The sequence below is a fragment of the Apteryx mantelli genome, chromosome Z (assembly GCF_036417845.1).
Source record: "Apteryx mantelli isolate bAptMan1 chromosome Z, bAptMan1.hap1, whole genome shotgun sequence".
Classification (NCBI taxonomy): Eukaryota; Metazoa; Chordata; class Aves; order Apterygiformes; family Apterygidae; genus Apteryx; species Apteryx mantelli.
The window spans coordinates 46,948,823-46,972,340 of NC_090020.1; the positions used below are offsets into that span (position 1 = coordinate 46,948,823).

General features: G+C 39.1%; 1 protein-coding gene across 3 annotated transcripts in view; it reads left to right on the plus strand.

Moving 5' to 3' along the window:
* Positions 1-23,518, plus strand: part of EFNA5 (ephrin A5) — a 215,616-nt gene that overhangs the window by 172,415 nt on the left and 19,683 nt on the right. For all 3 annotated transcript variants that reach the window (XM_067315244.1, XM_067315246.1, XM_067315245.1), the window contains exon 2: positions 2,374-2,666. In XM_067315244.1, coding sequence (XP_067171345.1) covers positions 2,374-2,666 — 293 coding nt within the window. The remainder of the gene's footprint in view (positions 1-2,373; positions 2,667-23,518) is intronic.

A 23,518-nucleotide genomic window follows, 5' to 3' on the forward strand; every position in this document is an offset into this window, starting at 1 on the left:
GATCAAAGAGGAAAATTGGGTTGAGTTTTTGCTTGTTTAAAAGGAATACAGTAGAGGACTCTGCCAGAACAGAATAAGATGAGCTCCTTGTTTGCATTATTGGGTGGAAGAGCTCAGTGGTGCAGATTACAAATTTGGTTTCATTGCTAATGCAGATTTAAGGTCTGATCACAAATTAAGTTGTCTATCTCTTTGTATTTATAATCTCCATTATCATAGACTACGTGGTAGGATTCATCCCTTCAAATTTAGCCATTTACAGTGTAGAATCCATCTATGAAATATCTGTCTAGATTCTCCTTTTAGTTAAAGGAGAGAAATAGCTGCTCTTGGAATGTGATTCCTCTTGTCTTGGTGCATCTTGGGCTTAAACAGGTCAGATGAATTAGGCTCTAGAAGTTCCTATTTCTCTTCATTGACTTAAAGGAAACCTGGAGAAGCCATTCACATAAGGTCATTTGTATTGTAAAAGTCTAAAGTTAAGGAGACCAGTCTGATCCTGAATGTCTGCATTTATTTAAGTCTAGTTCTGAAAGCATGTAGTTTCCGTAACAAAACCACGACTGGGCGTTATTGTGAAGGCACAGCATGGTACCAGAGGGAACCTTGGGAACAGTGCAGAAAACTTTGCATTGTCCGTCACCTGTATGGTTAAAACAAGCATGCATATATAGATAGTCATTTTTACTTACTAAAAATATAATTTTATGAAAAAAATAGAGATATCACTTCAAGAATTAGACTTTCCTGTTCAGAGCTTAAAAGATGCTCCTTTTCATTACCTATAAGAAATGGCATGCTGTTAACTGATATGGAAAAAAGAGACCAATTTAAAAACAATACAGCTTTGCAAATGTTTTGAGACAGTAGATGTTCAGGTGACAGGTTTTGTAAGCACTGGAGTACAAAAATATATTTCTAGCTAATGATTTAGATGAATATGAGTTCTGCTGAAATGACTGTGGTTCAGAAAGACTTTCCATGTTACAGAATGGAACCATGAGGCTATGCACTGGCTGAAATTATACAGATATATCATGCTTTGATGCGTGTTCAGTTTTTTCCCTTTAAAAAGCTATTTTATTGAAGCTAAATTATTGTAGGGATATGAAAAGGTATAGTTTGCTCTGAATTTATCCTCGGAGGGGCGGCAGATCATTGCTTTTTCTCTGAAATTAGATAGAAGGATCCAGATGGCAGATTTCAAGCCCATCAGGTGTTTAAAATATGCCCCTCAGCTAAAAAGAAGTATTATAGTTAAATCTGTCATGGCCTTTTTATTGCTCTGTGATACACTTGACAACTGCAGCCATGAAAGAGAGAAGCTACAAGGAGCCCAGTCGGTCTGAGGTGGAGTAGGTCAGTGGCTGGTTTCGCTGGCTGCCCCAGGGAGCTGGATAGACGTGCAGACCTGCTTTATGGAATCATTAAATCCATCATGGTGTAGGCTCCCATGGAGGCAGTGAATTCGTTCCCGTAGTTTCTTCCAGATACTGTGCCAGGCATTAGAGAAGTAATGGAAGTGACACTTGGAGGGAAGAAAACAGGGTGCCCGCACCCCCCAAAAAAAGTCTACAGAGTCTTCAGTGGTGGTGATAATGCGGTGCATCTGGGCTGATGCCCTGTGCTGCATTTTGCAGCTGGCACTCATTCAGAACCGCCACATTAGGCTGAGTGCTGATAATTCGTATCCCAGGATCCTTTTATCTGAACAGAGCAATGTCTCCACTGTATAGTCTGGCAGAGGAGTTGCGCTGCTTTTCAGATATCTTTAAAAAGCAATACAGGCTTTGCTTGCATCCTGACAAAGTGCTGCTAATAATGAAGAAAGAGTAAACCTGTTTGTGCTGCTGTAGTATGTATAAGTACTTACAGTCAAATCAGCTTTCAACAAAGGGATGATTGCTGCCTGATTCAGAGAAGAGGATGGGTTTAGTTTGTTTATTTTTGTGCATTTGTAGATATTTATATAGACACTGATTTGGGGAGGCTGATACAGTTTTGGCTTTTTTGCTTCTCCTTGCTTCTTTCTCCAATTAAAAAAATAAAAGGAATAAGGCAGACACTTTCTTCCTTTGTTTATTCAGTAAGCCACAGGGAAAGATAGCCTGTAACTTGGTATGCATTAGCAAGAGATTCGTTCTATAAGACAAAAGAGCAAAACCTGTATCCAGAAGATCATATGACCATAGTCCTGTATAAGCAGTCTCTGATAGCCCTGGTGAATTGTGAGGGTTATTTTTAAGAGTGAAGGTGTGTGGCTGGAGTGAAATGAAGTGCCATTAATGATGCCCCTTTTATGAAAACATTATCCTACAAGAAGGTTGTCCTGAGTTAACTCTGCTTTTGTCTGAATTCTTGCTTTCATTTTAGATTCCAGAGGGGTGACTACCACATCGACGTGTGCATCAACGACTATCTGGATGTGTTCTGCCCTCACTATGAAGATTCAGTGCCGGAAGATAAGACCGAACGCTATGTTCTTTACATGGTGAACTTTGATGGTTACAGCTCCTGCGATCACACCTCCAAAGGATTCAAGAGGTGGGAGTGTAATCGGCCACATTCCCCAAATGGACCATTGAAGTTTTCAGAAAAATTCCAGCTCTTCACTCCCTTCTCACTAGGATTTGAGTTCAGGCCAGGCCGGGAGTATTTCTACATCTGTGAGTATACGGAGATTTATCATTTTTGCATAGCAGGTGCAAGAAACGTAGCTAATTTTTCACCTATGCTCTGTGGAAATACAGAGGGCCAAACCGTGTGTGATGCAGATGTCTTATAGTGAATGCAGACTTAACCATCCCCAGATACATTAGCTAGGAATCAAGAGTGAAAATGAGATTAAAAGCACAGCTTCTTTTCTCACATGAAATAACATGTCAGCCTGTTCACTGAACCGTGGCTGACTTTTAAAGGAAAACACACTATTATATTTATTCCAACAGTCTGAAGTGGGGGAGGGAGAGAGAAGGAATGGTTGGAAGTTCTCCCCAAATACAAGGAAAAATAATTACTTCCAGGGATTTCATATGCAAAAGATTTTGTTATTTGCTCAAATTAAATATTTTTGTCACTGTAATATTTGTCATCCAAGGAGAGTGAAGGCTGTTTAGTTTGTAAGTGCTGTAGCTGCTAATATCAATAGTCCAGCAATATTTAAAGTTATAGTTTCTGAGGATAAATATACTAGCATCAAGCCAAGGGGCTCTTTTTTACTTTTTTATTTATTTATTTTTTCCTCCCTTAGAGCAGCTGTTTCTGTAAGTGTAGTGGGATGTGGAACGCAGTGGGAGCAGATTCCAGGCAAATTAGTATGAATGAGCTCACACACCTGCCTTGGTAAATGATGGGGAACGCTGTCGGCTCAGAGCCCTTCTCTAAGGAGCCCTGCAGCAGCATTGCTCTGGGCACCACAAATGGGCTGGAAACTGAGAGGAGACACAGCATAACACCTGGGGCTAAAGAAATAAAAACGTCAGGAGGTTAAAAACCAATGGGTTGAGCTACCTGATTCTTACAAACCCACTATGTAGCTGTTACTGCTTCAACTGTGTGGTTTGGTTAATCCTCCAACGAGGATCTTATTTCATCAATTTGTTTTGTACCTGAATCTTCTACTTCCCAACAAGTTTCGATTGTTACAACTACAATTTTTTGTGTGTTTTTTAGTGTTAGACTAGAGAGTTAAAAGCTTTAGACAGGCTGTAGATCCCAAGAAATATTGCCTTCATGTCTGTAGTTGGCCTTTCTACTGTGAAACAGTCATTCCTCTTCATTTCTCCACAGAAACTGAATACATATGATCCCTATTTTTCAGCCTCACTTCTTCAGCATTAAGATTTTTCTTTTCCTTCTCTAAATATACAGAGAAATACAGTCCTGGTGGATTGTTTTCAATTCGTATCTTTTTCTTCCAGCAAATAGAATTCTCTAATGAGTGGTATTTCAGCATCAGAACAGCGCCTTGTTCTTGTGCTGGAGCATAATAATAATAATCAGAAAAAGAATAATTAAACTCTAATATTACTTCCAAACTGTGTTTTGGTATGGTGATGAGAAATCATGTAAAACCCTAGTGCTGTTTCAGAGCACGTAACAAATAAGAAATCAGAGCGATATGGAGAGTGTTGTAGGATAAATAACTCTGTACTGCGTTTGCCTAGTCTTGGTCACCTTGCTCTCAAAAGCTGCCCATTAACTTCAACAGTTTTGTTTCTCTCAAAACTACAGTATCAGGCTCTCTGTGGACACTGAATTTTGTTTGGGATTAGTTCAGTTCCTGAGCATTGTCAGTATAACAAGCAGGAATACTTAAGCTAAGCAATGCAGCCTCCTTAACATCGTGTGGTTGCAATAAAATGCAGCACAGACATGGCACCAGTAGCTGCAAGAATAAAAAACTTCCTTATTGGTTTTCTAGATTCAAAAAAGACAGAGAAACCTTTAATAAAGGTGAAAACCAAACAAGGAAGTAAGGAAAAAAATGAGAAATCTCAGCTTGATCTATCTAGGTAATGGCTTCATTGTTAAAACATACAAAGTCCATTGAACTCTGAGGCAAGACATTATTATTGAAATACACTCAGGGTGCTTATGACTGCTTTTCTCATTTGTGGTTAAATTCAATATTTCACTAAAAATCATTATATATTTTCTGTAACATTCATTTAATAGAGTCATTTAGCTGTCAAGAACTCCCTTCAAAATAATTGTTCCAAAGTGCTTTAAAATATGACGAGCTTTATGATGTTCAACTGAGTTTAGATGGAATTATTTTTTTAATGAAAGGTAAAATAGCAAAAAAATAAGCAGCAAAGAGCTGTTCATTGGCTAGTAGCATATTGGCCTGCTATTCACTGAAATTAAATTTTTAGTCATGTTTTAGAGAGACAAAACATTTTTCTTCCTTTCTGTAGCTGAAATATTTCTTCCCCTTCATCTTTTACTCTGCTGAGGCCAGTAACAAGGTGGATAACGTAGCAGTTGCAGAGAAGCACAGTACACTGGCAACAATTAAATGCAAAGATTCTCGGGGGAGAGTTGTCCGTCCTGGTATGTTTTTCTCCTAGTTTGTGCCGAAGAAACAAGGTGGTGAAACATTGTGCCTTGTTTCCTCATCAAAATTGTCAGCAGGCGCTCTAGCGCAGGCTGCAGAGACTGCCCCTGTTACCTTTCTGTGGCTGTATATTGAGGAAATCGCTGCTTAGCAAGGGCAGGCTGCGTTTCCTCAGCAGATCTGAAACCTTTGCCTTCCCCGCACATTGGCTGGTCTGAGCGCCAGGCTGCTGTGGTCTGCTAAGGGGGCTCAAAGCATGTGGCTTAGTCTAGACCTCTGGTAGGACGGGAATACTAAGTGGCTGGCTAGGTATTTCGCTTAATTACTGTCTGTTTGGTGCTGTTTGGAAAAGATTTGTTATTTGCAAATCTCCTTGCTTTGCCTTTTAAGGGTGTTACTTGCCCCTGCTGCTTCTGTTATTTGGGGGAAGTGCAATAATTTGAAAACGATCCCCATCTCGTTTTCCGAACCGTTTGTTTTTAAAATTGCCACTGTTGTCTGTTATGTCGTGCCTTCACGTGTTGCCCGGATTAAATTGGATCTCCTTTCTTTGCATGTTCATTCTAGGAAAAGACAGGAAAAAGTAACTTTCTGGTATCAAATTTACCTTGAAGAAATGAATTCAGCATTGCAGACATGAAATCAACAAGTACTAATAGAGTTTAAAGAGGAAAAGCTTATTAAATATTTACAGAGAAATTAGCTTTAAAAAGGTGGTTTTAATTAGGGAGCTCATAGTGGGGGACAGGGAAAGTAAATAATAAAACATGACCTGAAGATTCAATTTTTACTTAGTTCTTAGCAGGCTCTCACCTAAGGTTAGTATATGTTAGTCACAGACAAAATAATATTACTGCTGAAACAGAAGCAAGTGGAGTATAGAAAAAGCAGAATTTAAATATTTCATGGCATAATTGTGGTTTTAATCTTTTGGAAGGGAGAAAAAATTTGGGCTTGCAGGTTAAGACGGGGTATTGCACAAGGGATGATAAACACAAAAACAAGGAAGGACAAAAATGGATCATAAAATACATGATTTTTGTGTAATTCAGAATGAAGACATCTTTTTCAATACTTTGACAGCTTAATGATGGGTGATTTATTTTTATTAAGGTAGTTAGTATTGAATAAAATACCAATAATAACTTGGCAAGCAAATATAAAATCGGAGTTAATGAAAAAAGAAGATACTGCTAGAACTAGACTTGGGACGGATTACTGCAGGATCCTGAGAGCAGTTTTTCAACCAACCTCCTGTGTCGATTTAAGCTAGATCCCGTTTCTCTTTTTTTGAGGATATCATGGAACATAGTATCAGAAGTCTTACTAATATTAATCTGTATCATATGTACTGCTTTCCTCTGTACCCTCAGTCCAGTTATTCTGTCAAAGATCTAATGCTTGATATGATTTATTCATAACAGATCCATGTTTTTATCATCATCTTATCCTCCTAAGAATGTACATGTGGTGTTTGTTTAATCATTTCGTCATTTTGACTATAGACTTCTGTATACCTTTTCCCCCCTCTTCTAAAGAGACCAGATAGGTTTGCTGCTCTTCCCAGTCCTCTGGCTGCTCTCCTGCTCCCCACAAGGTCTTGAATACGTTTGCTAGTGATTAACAGCCTTATATGTAACTTATCTAATTATATAATATATAACTTGTGGTTCTTTCTCTTTTCTTATAGAGAAAAGAATTCCTTTTGTAGTTTAAAAATCCCATTGTCTTACCTGTGGCTTATTTGTGTGACCTTTTAAATTAATGCTTGTTTCTAGTTTTATCCCATGTAAGTGTCTGTCTGATTTTGTTTCAAGATGCTTATGCTGTTTCTTTATATCATCTTTAATGGTGTGCCCTTGTCACCATTTCTTTGTATGATCATTGATTCAGGAAGCTTTTAGTGTAACCATATTGCTCCTGACCGCATCAGGATAGTATGCTCTTATGATTTGGATTCAGTTATGGTTTTAAATAATAACTTGTTCGTGGTTTTTTAAATTTGTGATTAAGTTAAAAAAAATGTAATTTGTAAAGCTGTGCTTAGTTTTATATACAGTTCTTTATTATCACTTCTTGCTCTCCTGTATTCCTTTTCCCCTTAAAATGTATCCTCAGGGGACCTAGTGCTACCTATTCCCTTGATTTTCCTTAAAATTTATCTTTGTTCCCCATTATCTTTGTTTCTCTGCACTAATTCCTTCTTTTCCTGAAATTTCTGACTCTTATCTCCTGATGACTTTTATTCAGACTTCATTCTGTTTTGTTCTGAGCTGCTTCTCTAGTAGAGAATTTGTGATTTTTCAGAATCTCAAATAGAAAGTTGTCTCTCTTCTATTAACTCATTCCATGGCTGAGACTGGAAGTTGTCCTCACCGTGTTCCAAGAACTTGTGAGACTGCTCGAATCCTGCTGTCGTTTTTCTCTAACAGCTGCCAGCGTGGTTGGACTATCTCATTGCAACCATCTGCGTGCTTCTGGAGGCTCCTGTGACTCAGAAGATCTTAAGGAAAAAGCAGTAACAGAAAAGAATGTTTATAATGTCTCTGTTTCTTTCTCTTTTATCTTTACCTATTGCTAAAGCAGTTAGTTAATCTTTACCTTATTAATAAGGTCTGTAGTTGAACTCTTGTTGAGCCAGTCACAACTCTGACTCCAAAAGAGTCAGAACTCTTTCATGCCAGTTAAGCTGAACTTAGCTGTATTCGCTCTTCTGCCATATTTTGTGTTCTTACATTTAGGTGTTCAGTGTCTGTTTGCCCTATTACTTTTCCTTTAGTGTCTCCTCTGATCCGCTTGCAGTTTCTCTGTCCTCTGCAATACCATGTTTCGTGATTGCAGGGTGGTATTTTGGGTAGAGTTTACTTGCTTCTTGTCTCGACACTGTAAACGTACTTTAAAATCCTTATCGTCAAGTTGCCTAGTTCCTATTCCCTTCTTTTTACCAGAGATTTTTGTGGTAGAATCTGAGCTGAAATACCTGGTCAGCCGCAGAATTGCTGGAGGTGGAAGAGGACATGAAACCACCACTGCTTGGTGGTGACAGTAGGGATTTTTATTTATTAGCAAAGAATTATTGACAGAACTTAGGTGTCTAGGTCAAGGGGAGGAACCGTACATATCTCCACACAAATCGGCAGAGAGCGTAGGAAAGACATTGGCCACTTCTTTGAAAATTAGCACATAATTAAGAAAGTAACTTCCCCATGACTAGGAACCTGAAATAGCCTCACAAATTGCCAGCTTGGCTGTTATTATTTAGGATTGGTTTGGGTATAGGAAGGATTTGGGGACTTTGTAGAGACAAGGTTGAATAGCCTGTAATGCTATGCAGGAGAAAACTATAGAGAAGTCCTATAAACTATAGTATATTAACAAGGTTTCTTGGTATTTTATGTGTGTTTAAAGAATGATATTAAACAGGCACATAGAGCTTGCCGCTCTTGCTGAAGCACCAGCTGATTAGTAGTAGTTATCAGTGTTTCACATGAAGAGGCCCAACTCACTGAGAGAAGCTTGTTTGATTTAGGGATCTCCACATGTTCTGCCAGAGATTTAGGTTGATGTAATAGGAGCACAAAACAGAAGGACTATGAACTTTAATTTTTTCTTATCAGAAAAGTCAAGTGTGATTTCCCCCCAAAAAACTATACTTCCCTTTCAATAAAAACACTTGACTTGATAAAAATAATTCAGACAAGTCAAATTCAAAAAAAAATGTTTTGTCCTCATATGGACCAGGAAACACTGCTTTTTCAGAACCAGTTGGTGTTGTCAGCACAACTGTTCATACCCCTGACTTGTAAGTCTGCTGATAAGAGGTGCTGTCTGAGAGTATGAGTGCAGAACTTCTCAAGATTTGAGTCTGATTTATGTGAGGAAGTTCCTGCTGGAAAATGAGATATTGTAAAGAAATCAGTGCAAACTCTCGCATCTTGGAGAATATTAGTGTCAGCCAAAGGTTATGGTAGATGATTAGGTTACTTCCTTTGCATGATGATTAGGTTACTTACTTTTTTTGAGGAAGTCAACTGTTACTGATATTGATACTGATATTATCATATTCCAGCATGGGTAGCACAGTAATAATTAACTAGTAATATTCCTGAAACACATTCTTTTGCATCCAACACTTGGAATATATGGGGTTTTTGTGAACTGTTATTCCAATAAAGTCAAATCTTATAGCAACCAATTGACATTGGCATAAATGAATTTATACCATCTGGAAATTCAAAGGAAATACTGGGACAAACTTTATCTATGTTTCCACCCATATGAATGTTTCTTTACACTGACAGCCTGATGCAGGGTTGCTTTTACGTAAATAAAAATTGCTCCTTTTTGCTCACTGATGGAGCTGATACTGATTCTTCTTCAGAGGGGCCTTAGAGTTGTGGGGGAGAAATGAATTTCCATCTTGATGGTTATTTTCTGTATTTCTGGGATTTCTGTCCTCCTGTTTGCCGTTATGATAAAATTGGTCATCTCTTGTAAACAACTATTGTATACCTTGTATATCTCTTTGCTAGGGAAGTTGGGCATTTGCAGACTGCTGGTGCTACTTGTCTCACAGTGTCCTTGGCTGCATCTGTCCACAGTACTTTTTCTGTAAGACAAAACGAGACTATCCATACATGAAAATGGATTATTTTCTTTCTCCACTGGCCACAATCTGCAACTATATGAGAAGAACTTTCAGCAAAGTTGCTAATTGTTCTTTTTCTCTTATCAATAAATTCTGGGGTGTGAGAGGCATAGTTTGGGATATTTTTTTTCCCCTTGATCCTGTCAGTCCTGAGATTCAAAGTCTAATGTTTGGCTTGGGGCAAAGTTTGGCCTTTAGCTTTAGAAAGTGCTGACCTGTATGAGCACTAGAAAAATGAATAGAGCAGATTGATGGCAAGTCTGTGGCATGCCATACTAAGCTTATATTGGGGACAGCTGAGTCACTATAGTTACTCTGCAGGCTAAACTTTTATTAAAATTCATTTCTACCGGTGGGAATGATTAATTTAAGTAGCAGATATTTCGCTTGGAAAGTAAAGACTGGATTTGTCTTTCAGTAAGTGAAAAAAGGCCGTCTGTCTTCCATTCTGCAGGTGTTAGTTAAAGCAGAATACTGCTGGTGTTTGTGTTTCCTCATTTCTTTTTGAAGACAGGAGGTCAGAAGATCCCTTCTGGAACTCTCTCCAGGCATCTTGGCTTGCACCAAGAGCTAAAAAATGAAGGTTAACTGAAGAACATTTATTAAGGGTTGCTGAGGGAATTACAGATGTTTTTAATGTGTTAATTGCACTTTTCTTTTGGGGAATATTGTTTATCACCAGGTCCCCCATTAACCTTTCAGTCAAGATCTGATCAGCATAAACATTGATGCTATTTTGACAGCATGGCTCAGACATGCCACTCTAGTACGTATGAATCCTGCTTTGATAGCTGGTTTACCTGAATTACTCAAGATGTTCTGAATGAAATCAAAGCAATTGAAAGGGTTTGATAAATGTATACTTTAAAAAATATTTTTGTGTGATAACATTAGACAGACAAGGAAGGTGACCTTTAAAAGGGAATTCATGCTTAGCGTCATGTATAGATTAAAGAACTGCTTTCTATTAGAAAGCATCAGAAGAATTAAGTGCTGGTCCTGCTAAAAAGAAAGCAGAGACAATCACCAGAGTCTAATAGATTTAGACGTTGGTAGTGTTCTTAAAATCCTCAAAGGGAGTGTTAAAAGCTGTTGAATAATTTGGGACTTGGGAGAAATCCATATAAGAAAATGAAGAGAGAACCCACAGAAGTGCTGGTCCCTATTGTTTAAGCTTTTCAAAGAGAATGTCTTTCAGATAACAAGTTGAAAGATGATTTGGATTCATGTGCTTCAAAAATTCAAGTGCCATTAAGATCCTGATGGCAGCAGAAATATAAAAGAGGGGAGGATATGCTACGCATCTGTTACTTTCATGAGCATATTGTACAAGGTCTTAACCCCTGTAGGAGGACCACTGGCTTGGGTTGCTTTCTACTGGTATTGGTGTTAGAAGAATGAGGAAATGCCCACAAGAGAGAAAGCGTGAGGGACAGGTTTTTTTCCTCTGTCCTTTTTTTTCTTCTCATCTAATGTGCTGGAAGAAGGCCGGTTCATTTTGCAGGGAAATAAAGTATGTGTTGAATGTTTTTATATGATTCTATCAAATTGCAGAACTTAAGAAGGTAGATTGATTACAACTTGGATAAAAGACCACCAAGGAGTATTAGGAGCTTGATAAATCCATAGGCACACACTTGCCTTAGAGAGCATGGTAACTAAGTGTTCCAGACTGGTGGCTATGGATTACTGTGGTCTTCAACATTTGCATTTTTTTGTAAAAATCCAGTTGTAACTTTCTTAGAAGTTAGTATGCAAATTCCAGTGTACTGCTGGAAATACAATTGAATGAATTGCATATAGCCCCTTTAGATCCTTTGTACAGATGGACCATTCATCATTGCCTGCTTTAAATCAGTTTTGATGTTCAACAGCTACTACTTCCCATCTCAGAGATGGCTGCACTCCAGTGGTGGGTGAGACTCTTTTGTGGTAGTGCTTCACCAGGATGTTATGAGATTAATAAGGTGAAGCACGTAGATTCCCTGGATGAAAGAACTCACAGAAGTGGAGAGTATTATTAATAATTACCTGAGGACTTATAGCTCTCTAACATTGTTGTAATTTGATTTCTGAGCAAACTGAAATCTGTTTAATGAGCTGTTGTATTGGAAGTATTCGTTTTGTAACATGGAGCAGATGCCAGCAGAAATGGAAATAACGTACCAGTGACATTTGGAATAACAGTGTTGTACTTCATTGCCTCCATGTCATCAGCATGTTAGTCTCCCTGTTGCTCAGGCTGTGTTACCGAGACAGTGCTTTCTCTGCTGATACCGTCTGCATGTCATGATCCAAATGGGGTCTATGCATTCCTGCAGCCAATAGATCAAAACCAGATCCTCTCAGTGAACAAAATCTTCAACATTAGCAACAACTGGATGATGCTCTCTCTCTTTTGTAAGTTAATATCCCACACTGAACTCCATATTTTCATAAATACTTAGATTTAAAGGAAGCAAGCTTGTTTTTAAGCTCCCTGTCCCTCTGATATTGCAAGATGCTGTAAAGAGGAGAATATTACAGAATTCTCAAGTGAATTTTTTTCCCCAGTAATGCAAACTTCTCAGACAAGGTGGCCAAGACTCTGGGCTTGAAATGGCCATATGCAGTTAGTACTGTTATCTCCCAAGATTCTTCACAAGCCAATATATATCACACAAAATAAGATTGTTCAGTCAGAGTATTCAGTAATGCGTAAAAGAGGTTTATTCTGAAAAATTACTGAAAAATCTCTTCAGGCTTCCAAATGTTCCCACTTTCCCTTAGGAAAGTGGTAGGTCATCCTCAAATCCACTTTGTTGGCCAAATGAGATTTTTACTCCCTCTAAAATCTCCCTGGCTTTCTTTTTGCATCATGGATATTTAATATTTAAAGTGTCAAGTGGTATAGCCAGCTAGATACAGCACTGCTTTAGGGAATTAAGAATAGCTTGAAGGTGTATCAGAATCTCACTCATGCCATACCTCTGTGCACAAAAGTAACCAGGCTCCTGATGATGGATATGGGGAATAACGTTGCTGTTGCTGATCATCTGGGTGTGAAATGATCTTAATTACTTGAAGGATAATCAGAATGGTGGTATATTAATCAATTAAAAGAGTCCTGACAATTCAGTCAGAGTGGTGTTCAAAATGTATTCAGGGAAAAATACACAGGAATGGCTTAACTTGCATTATGTTTTAAGAGTTCTAGACAGAGATATTTTGAAGACGGGAGCTTGAAATTTTTCTGGTTTTGACACATCTGCTTTTAGTAACAATTGGGTCGTCTTATATCTTGATGTCTGTGTTGTTAAAAACTTCATGTGGACTTCACTAAAATATTTTGCGTTTTTGCAGAACATGCTCAGCTGAAGCATGGAAAGAATGAGCTACTTTGTAACACGGCCTTGTATTGGGACTGAAGTCAGGATCTGTAGCTGCAGCTGGAGTAAGGCTTGCTCTGTGTGCACGTGTGCATGTATTTCTTCCTGAGAAATCCTGAACAGAAAGACAGTAGCTTCAGGCTGAAAAAATACATCTTTTTGCATGTTTTAGCATCCAGGGGACAGTAAAAGAATGCAGCCTTTTTTTCTTGAAAAGGACTTAGTATTAACATCTCTCTGCTTCTGGCTGGTGATGCACAGAAAAGTCATGATCTTTTTTTTTTTTTCCCCCTACATCTCTCTCAGGTACAGGCTCCATGGAGTTAGGTATGCAGTTCTAGCTGGTGCTTGCTAGAGCTGGGTACCTAACTTTTTAGGTCTTTTCTGTAAACACCATGAAGAGGTTAAAGGGAGGAACAGCATAGTCAAAGCTCCAAAGGTGCATCAGCAAGGTAGAAAGATGCATTTCTTCCTCAGAGGAGGATACAGAAGCAAAGCATGTCTTTATTCAGAAATGAAGATATGTTCCAGTGAGGATGATGAGTGCTGTGTAGTTCAGACACGAACAACTGACATGAGTATGTTGTTGTTTAGTAATTTCTTTTCTCATATTTTCTTACACTTCATGAGACTTTTAAAATTGTTATTTTAGCAGTTGAATATATATATGGGCAAAATTACAATTCTATTGAAGTTTCAAATGGATAATCATGTATAAGAATACATTTAAAGTACATTTATAGAAAAAGAACTATTTGGTGTTGAACTAGTTGTTTGAAGCCTTGGGATGTGGGATATTATTTATTTTTGATGATTGTTTTATCTCTTGGCTGGGTCTAACTGATGTAATCTGTGGATCACCAGATCAGCTGTGAAGAGTGAAGTGTCTGCTTGGCAGCTGTTTGGCAGCATACTGTCGAGTGCCCACGTTCCTGCCCACGTCTCTTTGCAGTAGTTCTGGGTTTCACACTTTAGGTGGGGAGCGTTTTATCTATCTCCCACTGTAGCATTAAGCAATGCTGCCAACAAGGCGGCAGAAGTGGCGGCTGCCTTGCAGCCTCACAGTTTATTGTAACCAGCTCCCATGCCTGTACAAAATGTGCCATTTCCAGCTTATTATAAGAAGGTGTTAGACAGCTTTTACTGTTGACCCTTTCCTCCAGCCTAAGCGGGCTGATAAGCCACGAGAAGCACGGTTAGAAATTATTGCCGTAAGCTGGCTTCCTCATCTGTGGCCCTGCCCCTGTGGTAGCCTTGCTCACAAACACACACCAGTGCAAGAGTATTTTGTTCACGGTCCCACTTGAAATAGTGGGAACTCAAGTGAAACTATGTAAATTAGTCACTGTCACGTTTAGGCATTAAAAGTGGAATTAGTAATTTATATTAATCACAAATGTTTCTCCAGGTTTTATAACAAGCAGATTGGCTGCCAAAGTGCTTTCTGGAAGATATTTTTTTCTCCAAACTGCCACAGAGAACAAAACAGTTATTATGGGCGCTTAGATAAAGATTAACGGCTTCAGCAATTCGTTTGAGGAAAAACGTATTTTACTATACATTCCACTTCAGCACAGACCATCACTGCTGGCATGATTTGTCGCCTCTTTGATAAAATTATACAGTGAAGACACAAGATGGTGTAGTTCATTTTAAGAGCAGAAATAGGTTAATCAACAAAGCAGACAGGTTAAAAATCAAACTGGCTCCATATTTCTTAATTTTTTGGCAAGTCCAAATTTCCAGTAACAGCAGTGAGATATCTGTCTAACTGCTGTTTTAGCACATTTTGGTTCATTTTGTCCTCATGCTTCATGGTTTCCTTTTTCACCCGCATTGTGCCTTTTTTTCCTCAAGATGGTTTTATGTGCACTGTTTAGATCTCCAGGAAAAAACGGTCTAAGTGACCACTTAATAGTCTCTGCATCTGCAAGTAATTCTGTGGAATACTGTAGGAGCTTTCCATGAACTCAGTACAGTGTGTGAAGAACTGACCAGAATGATAAGAAAGATGTCAAAATGAATATTACAGGGTTTAAGAGCAATGCAGGGCAGACTGTCAATATGACCTTCACGCTTTCATGTGTTTTGTACAGGCAAAAATCAGTTTCCTTGCATATTACTTTCTGAGCTTATCATGTTCCAACAAATTAACAGACATGCTGTATTTTATTCTATTATGGCTAGCTCCCTTTTTTTCCTTCACTTTTGTGTTTTGAGGTGGTAAAAGTGAAGAAAATCAAAACACACATGAAAAATCAGCTGTTTGCTACAAAGGAGACAAACAAGGGTTGAAGGAGAAGAAAGCTCATTATAAAGAGATTAGAAAATTAATTGATTGGTGGCTCTGATAGTTCCCATTGAATGTCTAAGGACCCTGTGAAAAGAAAGTTATAGTCTCAAACATAACATTTCTTCCTATTATTTCTTTTTCTCATGTAGAGACTCCTCTGAAGCATCATTAAGTTCCAATTATTTTCAGTGAAATATTTCACAAGAAAAGGGCATGATAAAATCAGTAGAGGTAGTGTTATTCCCGCGAGAGACCTACTATGTCTAATAGTCAAACTGTAATAGAGAAGGCTTCTGCTGAGCATAAAACTTAAAAGATTTCAGCAGGGAGGATTCTGTTTCAGAGAGGTTTGGGGACTCTTGTGACAAGGAGTTTAGCAGCCCCCCTCCATCCCCCTTAATTAGTACTGGGCAGTTGATGAATTCAGTAGAAGAGAGGTCTGAGAACTTGATGAGATCTGTGGCTTAGTATAAGCATGCGGGAAATTTACAGTGAAGAATCTGTTATTAATTTTTTTTTTCTGAGGCAGAGTGTTGGGTTAGAAGTAATGTTCTTTTAGAAAAAGCAAAATTTTTGTAGAGATGTTTGCTGCTTTACTCATTGACCTTTTTTTCCTATATTTCTCAAGTACCTGTTTAGCAACTGTGTGCATATGGATTGCATGGGCTTGTAGGTGCATATATATAGATAATATGAAAATGTCAAGTACTGGTTACATTTTTGATTTAAAAAATCTTTTGGTGTTAAAGGGTTTAGCTATTGTGGTTAAAAAAAAAAAAGAAAGCACTAATTTTGTCCAGCTAAAAATATACATAATTTTAACTGCACTGAAAAATAAAATGTTTGTATTATAAAATGTCAAAGTACCACCTTATGGGCATTGAATTATACTCTCATTAGAGTATCATTCTCCTCTATGGGCTGAGCAGCCCGATTGTCCTTTCTTTTCCTCAGTACGGGCATGCTACTGTCACTAGGCATTGCGGACACTTGCCAAAAGGAATAGGAGGTTAAAGATCAATTCCGCTCTACTTTAGATAGGGGACTGGTTGGGGTACTGCGTGGGGCAGAACTGTGACCGTAGTCCCTTTAACTTTTTCCTCCCTGCTGTGCTCGGTTCCCCCCCCACATACCCCCCCCCCCCCCCCAAACTTCCTGGGAAATGCATATCGTAAGGACTGTGCCGTAGAGGAGATACATTCCCACTGAAATGTCCCCTACAGAAGAAAATGGCAGAAAGAGCCGTTCTCCACAAATGTGCTCTAGCTTGTCTGAGGAAGTATTCTGGCTTTTCAGAAAAGAAATATTTTGGTTTGCTGCCAGAGTCCTCGGGATACAAAACACAATGTTCGTTTCCACTGGAGTTTTCCAACCTGTGTGTTGTGCCGTGTTGTGCTGTGTTATTTCTGCCTTCTAAATCGAAGGAGCAAATGCTGCTTCAAAGTTGATCAGGAACCTAATTCTGTGCATTGCTCAGCACTTATTGTAAGGGTGATTTGGTGTCTGTGTGCACTTACAGGCCCTTAAACCACTTGGTACTTGACCATACCAGCTGCTTGTTCTCATCAGGAACAATAGTATTGTTTTCATCCAAACTACTAAATGGCTTCTGTTCTAGACTTTACACAGGGCTAAAGGATGTGCATTAGGGTTATCTTGGGAAAAGCCCGTATAAACTAGTGTCCAAAGAAGGTATTTCTTAATATGTTAGTCTATCTCAGAACAGATATTTCTGCCCACGACTTTTTCATTTTAATAAACTAAAGAATATGTTGAGTGAAAAGTAGTCTTAAGCCAGAAATAAATCACTGGGGAATGTGATGCCAGACTTAAGTGACCAGGAGAAAAAGAAGAGAAGATTTTCGGAACTATGCGGATTATAAGGATGAGGAAGACTGTACTTTAGAAAGGTGAATTAAAATTGTGCTTTTGGTCCAGCAGTACAGCTAGATTTTCACAAAGACGTATGTCATTTCTGGCTACAAAGTGCTTGTGAACAGCATATGGCAATATGTACATGCAAATCTGCCCCACACCCATATAAATAGAGGTGAAATTACAAGCACATGTACAGCCTACAAAAAAGTCAGCAAAGAAAGCCACACACAAATAAAATGGCAACACAAAGTCCCATGAAATTGCTTTAGCTCTTCAGCAGCTATGCTTGAGGCTGAGGGAAGAGGACCCTTACAAGAAATAATTATGTTCTGTGAGGGGAAAAGAATGATAGTAAAAGTAGCAGTAATTTTTTTTCTATGCCATTTCATAAAGGGACAGGATTTTTTATTTATAGGCATAAATATTCCAGTGATGGTTTTGTTTCAGATTTGAAAAGTAAATAGAGACTGTGTATGCGTGTTGAATGCTAAAAATGATTCACTTGAATTTTTTCTGGAATATGTCAAAATGAATGTCAAAATAGAGGGCCAAATTCAGTAACTGTCAGTGAGAAGTGGTAAACTTGCTTCTTTGTGACTTTGACAAAGTTACCTAACCTTCTCTTGAAGAAATGCCTTTAACTGTGCTGCTGAAAAAAAAATTCTTATGACTGTGCACACAGATTATTGTGCCTTTTTTTTTTTTTTTTTTGACTTAAGCATCAGTGAAAATGACATTGATTTCAGTGTATCTGCATTTGAATCAAATCTTTTTTAGGCTTTAGAGGGCTGACCTGAAATGTGCCTGAATACGTACATTCTCAAAATTGAAAAAAAACAACTAAAAACAGAGTAGATAAAATGTAAATTACACTATACATAAATTGTAATATGCTTCTTCAATCCTGTTCTTCCTTGGCCCCCATCCAAAAGGAGGTAAAATAAATAGATTGTATATTACAGGCCATATGTCAAAAGTGCTTAGCATTCCCAATTAGAGTCATAATTTCAGAAGTACTTAGCTGTCACTTAGGTATCCAAATAGTTGGCCAGACTTCTAAAATGCTTTGCACATGAAGCACTGAGTTTTTCTGAAAAGGTAATATCTGATGTGGGTTGTAAACATCTTGAAAGCTTGTCAGTAGGTTGTTTTGAATAGCTTTTTTGTGTTTTACTAGTTGGGATTTTTTTTAAGTTCAAATACAATGCTCTTGTCAACTTGAACCCCATCTCTGCTCTCCCATAAGCAAGGGCTAAGTTAATGCAGTATTGTTAGCTGTTCTTCCCTTTTAACATGAAGTGCAGCTTAGAAATACCTAAAAGAGTGATTGTAGCATTGATGTCGATGGAAGCTGACTTCAAAGTACCAGGCTTCTGCTACGTTTAACTAGTGCTTTAAAGAGCTCTCAAGCAAGCGCATGTCTCCAGGCAGTTAGTGCTTTAATGAGGTGGAAGCGGTGTAGATGGGGAAATGAGTAAGGGGAGGAGCTGGAGCATCGCGGGTGTGCTCAGGTACCCGGAGACTCCCGCCACCTTGCTCTCAGGTGACGGGAGCGGGCCTCGCGGGTGCCCTGCCTGTGCTACCAGTGTGCTCCACGGCTCAACGGGGGCATGTGCCGGGCACCCTAGCCCTGCTCGATGGGATTCTTGTGGGAGCTCATGGGTGGGTGTTTTATTAGGTGTCATGTCTGAGGTGGGAAAGTCTTAAAGAAAAATAATCCTAAAAAAATCCAGGCTTTGTGTTTGCAGTAACCTGTCACGAGCCATTAATGAACATAAGCTGTGGATACAGGCATGTGAATCCCACCCCCTTCCTTGCCAAGCAAACACAGTTTCTGTAGCTCAAGCTGGCAGAAGCTTATCTCTACAAACTCCATCGCCTTCTCTTGGAGATGGTGCCCATAACATGCCACTGCTTGGGCTACGGCTGAAAAGCAGGCCTAATGAAAATGTTGTGAATGTCTAGAGTTTTCCAGTCCTTGGTGCAGCTGTGGCACTTGCTCTCCCCGCTGTGCTGCGTAGCACACTGGCCATTTGTTGGCAAGTTCATATTTCACACTGCAGGGAATTGAGATGATTGAACAGACAGGAGAAGAGTTTTATTTGCGGTAGCCTGTGTATCCCTAGACTCTGATTTGGCATAAAACATCTGCTTCATGATCTGTTTCAAGGCCAGTTCCCTTCCGCCAGCAAAGGTTATGACTTCAGGCAAGCTGTGCCTTCACTGGCAGGTGGAAATTTGCCTGAAGACTTGATTTAGTCAGAATCAAAGCATCCTGCCACAGAAATCCTTTTTTCAATTACTTCTGAAAAGGCAGCCAGACGGTAAACGTATTAACATGTTAAATAGTGAGTAAAGGAGTCACTGACTTCTGTTGTATGGACTTTTGTGAGAAGTTGATATAAACAGTATCTGCATATATTTGTGCATGTGTGGCTAGGAATGAACACTAACAATTATTCTGATAGTAAGAAATGTGGTACTCTACAAGTATCTGCTTAACTCCACTCCAAATGAACAGATTCAATAAGTATATCTATTGGTTTCAGCTACAGTTCATGCATATTTTCAGTTTGTAAAATTAATTATTGTAATAGTGATGTAGTTTCTGGTAAATTCTTAGTAAGTAGGCCCTGCATGATGCAATATTTGGAAATAAATTGATGCTTTATATCTTCTTTGTATTTGTGGTGGGGACCTGATTTCAGAGCGGTTTTTGTCTCCTACCGAAAAAGTCAATTTTTTGGAAGACCAATATAGATTTCTTTGCAGGAGTGTCATCTTGATCCATACTGACATATGTACAAATGAAAGCCATGTTCCTTCTTGCAGTAACATAGTTAGATTCAACCTTTATTAGAGTGAGTAGCATATTATCATCTATGTGCTTCACTGCCATTGATGCACAGTCTTTGCATATAGCTATTTCTCCTCCTCCTCAAAAAAGAAATCCTTTTTCTAGCTTAAAAAAATAGTAATTGAATATTTGCATATCTCCAAGGAGCCATGCGGGTTAAACTCTGCATTCATCTTCTGCTGTTCTTAGGCCACTTTGGTTTAAGAGTAAGAACTATTGCTTTTATGGAGTGCCTTTTTCTATAAAGTCAAAACCTCACAGCAGTGCACAGAAAGCCAGTGGTATAAAGGAGCTAAGTAGAGTCTTTAATAGAGAGAGCTAGGTTGTAAGTGTTTTTGTTCCTACAGAGCAGATAGATTTGGTTCCATCTGTTCCATATTCATAACAAAGGAGCTCACTTGCAGGAGGACTGACTTCCCGGGAGTAGCATGGTAATGATCTTTTCACCACAGAATGAAAGGATCTGAAAATGGTCACTTCAACTCTGCAGAAAGCAGCCAGCACGGATAGCGCTTCAGACCTGCTGTTTTCCCACAATTCAGTTTTAAGGTGCACGTTTCTTTGAAATGTCTTAAAAATAATAATAATAATAATAATAAAAACATAAACCTTGGGTTCCCCGCCCCCCTGGTCAGTCCTCCTTCTGAGGAGTTCAGGATTTTGTCTCAAACAAAAATGGAATGACATGTTACATATACAGGGTCAATTTTTCTTTATTTGATCTTGGTATTAAAGGCAGAAATGAAAAATGATTTACTGCCACTCTTGGTTCTCTTTCCTGAACTTTTTGCACAATCTCTACTTTCTCAGTAAGAGGACTCTGTGAATGGGAAATCTGAAGTGCACAAAACGCTTGCAAAAGTTCCATGCTGGGTTTTGTAATTAGGATGCTCCAGTGCCAGCTTTGATTACACACCTCGTGGGCTTGCAAAAAAAAGAAAAATATCTGGCTTGATCCAAGAAGAAAATATTCTTGTCTCCCCAGGATATTTCACAAAGGGAGAACAGAAAAACCCAAGAGTGTACCTTACATACTCTTGCTTGGTTAGAGAACAGATTATGCAGTGACTTAAGGTGAACTTAGGCTTTTCAGAGACTTCAAAAATTAAATGGGACCACAGAACTAGAAGGAACCTTCTGTGTCATTGGCTTTAGCTGTGCAAGTCTTAGGAAAAGGACCAACAACAGATCCAGATTTACCATTGTCCTAGCTGGAAATCCTGTGTGGAGTGTACTGAACCCTGGGGGTCTCCGTGCTCCCAGGGGGCCATGCCAGGGGCAGCTGTAGGAGGGGAGGGGGCAGGCCAGCAGCCCGGCGGGGCCTTCCTTAGCCTGTGCTGCCACAGCCCCCGTGTGGGCATCCTCATGAGCTCGTTGTGGCTTTCCAGCCAGCAACAGCAGAAGTCACAGATGTTTATGTAAGTGTCTGTTGCATTTGTTTACTTAAGACTCCAGATCAGACAGTACATACAGATTTACAGTTACCTGTTGCTTTCTCTACCCCTACCCCCTTCAAAGTAAGGTATTTGATTTCAGAGGGTTTTTCTGTTTGGGTGTTTTGGGTTTTCTGGATTTTTTGTTGTTGTTGTTGGGGTTTTTTTTTTTTTTTTTTTTGGAGTTCTATATGTTTTGCTATAGTAGTTCAAAGAAAAAATACATACACTTCACATGGCTCTTTTCTTTATTAAGGTAAATGGGAGTGTATCCAGGCTTCTTGGGAGAAACCTGGTGCACTGAAGCTGCTTAGGAGTGTGAGGGGAAGGAGGTTTCTGATGCACACTGGCACGCAGCACTCAACAGCTACCAGAGCTATATTGAGTGCAGATATTACTGAGCTGGATTAGCCAGGAACGGAGATTCAAATATAAGCAGATCTTCATGATCGCAGAATGCGAGGCAGGGACTCTACACTTCACTAGCAGGATTGCTTTGATGTGACCAGCCCTTAGGTCTTTACCCAAAGAAGATTGGAGAGACCACACTACGGGAGAGAGGCTTACATGTGGCAGTGATGGATACTGTGTGGTTGAGAAGAGTTAATTCAGTGGAGGTTTTGTCCATATCTTTTGAAGTGAAGTATGTGTCATCAAGGAGGTGTCAAATAATGGATTTGTGTTATCCCGTATTGTTGTCCATATTTATAATTGTATGTACACATGGGAGGCACCATTAAAAACTGCTCACAACCTGACTTAGAAAAGTTCCTTAACTGCTTAGCAGGTAAAGGACAGAAGTGCTAGCTTGCAGTGAGGAGATGCTTGCTTAGATCAGAAGGCATCAGGTGTGAAAGAGTATCAGAGTCCGCTTGAGAAGACTCTGTCCAGTAGTGACTTTTCTGGAAGAACAGTGGAAAAATACTCCTGTTTTGAGAGAGGGAGGCACTGTTACAGCATTTGACTTTTCTGCTGGATTTGTGGGAAAGATACCCGTATGGCTCAACAGTCCAATGAGGTATTCTTTGCTTTTGAGAAATGTTTTCCAAACCACCAGGGATTTTGAGTCCTGCTTGTGGAAGAATGTACACACATACATATCTATTTTTGAGTTCAGCTGGGAGTAATCACTGGAAATAGGGATGAACATCCTGTGCTATACATTAATTAAAAAAAAAACAACGTGGAAGGAAATAATTTGTAGCAGAGTAAGATGAAATGTTAGCTATCCCCTGGGTGTGTCAAACTTTCCCACAGTCATAGTTACGACAGTCTACAGTTCTTTTCTGGTACAGGTGAGACATGTCACATTGCTGACAAGGCAACAGTTCTCCTTGAAGAGGTTGCAGTGATGAAATAACACTTGCGGAGATTGGCTTTTTTCAAATACGGCTTTCTAAGAGTGAGTGTGACCTGTAGCACTGCACACAAACTAGACAGGTGAAATAAAGAAGCAGGGAGCTGAGAAGCTTAAAGAAAACTGCTGTGGCCTGATACACTGGACAACTTTCAGTCAGAGGGAAGACTTCAGCCTAATGTGCTCAAGAATTTTTCATAGGAAGAGTGACAAGTTGAAGGGTTAAGGAAATCCTTTTAAAGACTGGAAGAAAAATTTCTGGCTCGTATGGCAGCGTGACTGAAGGTTCAGTAGTCCCTCTCCAGGACTTAAAAAAACTGGGAATTCACCTGATAAAGATGTACTGTTATTAATATGGTGCTGGCATCTGTTATTTAATTCGTACTGTACTCAGTCATGGGCTGGGACCCCATTGTAGTCGGTGTAATGAAACGGAAGGTTTCTGCCCCAAGAATCTTTCCTTACTTGTTAGAAACAGCTTGAATTACAGAGGACTATTGTGTGTTTTACAGACTTTATTCTTTCTATTTCTTACCTGATTTTCATCCTGCCCTACTTGGATTTATTTGTAGAGAAGCTAGCTATGTGCATAAAGGCATTTTTTGTAAAAGCTGTGTTGAGTTGT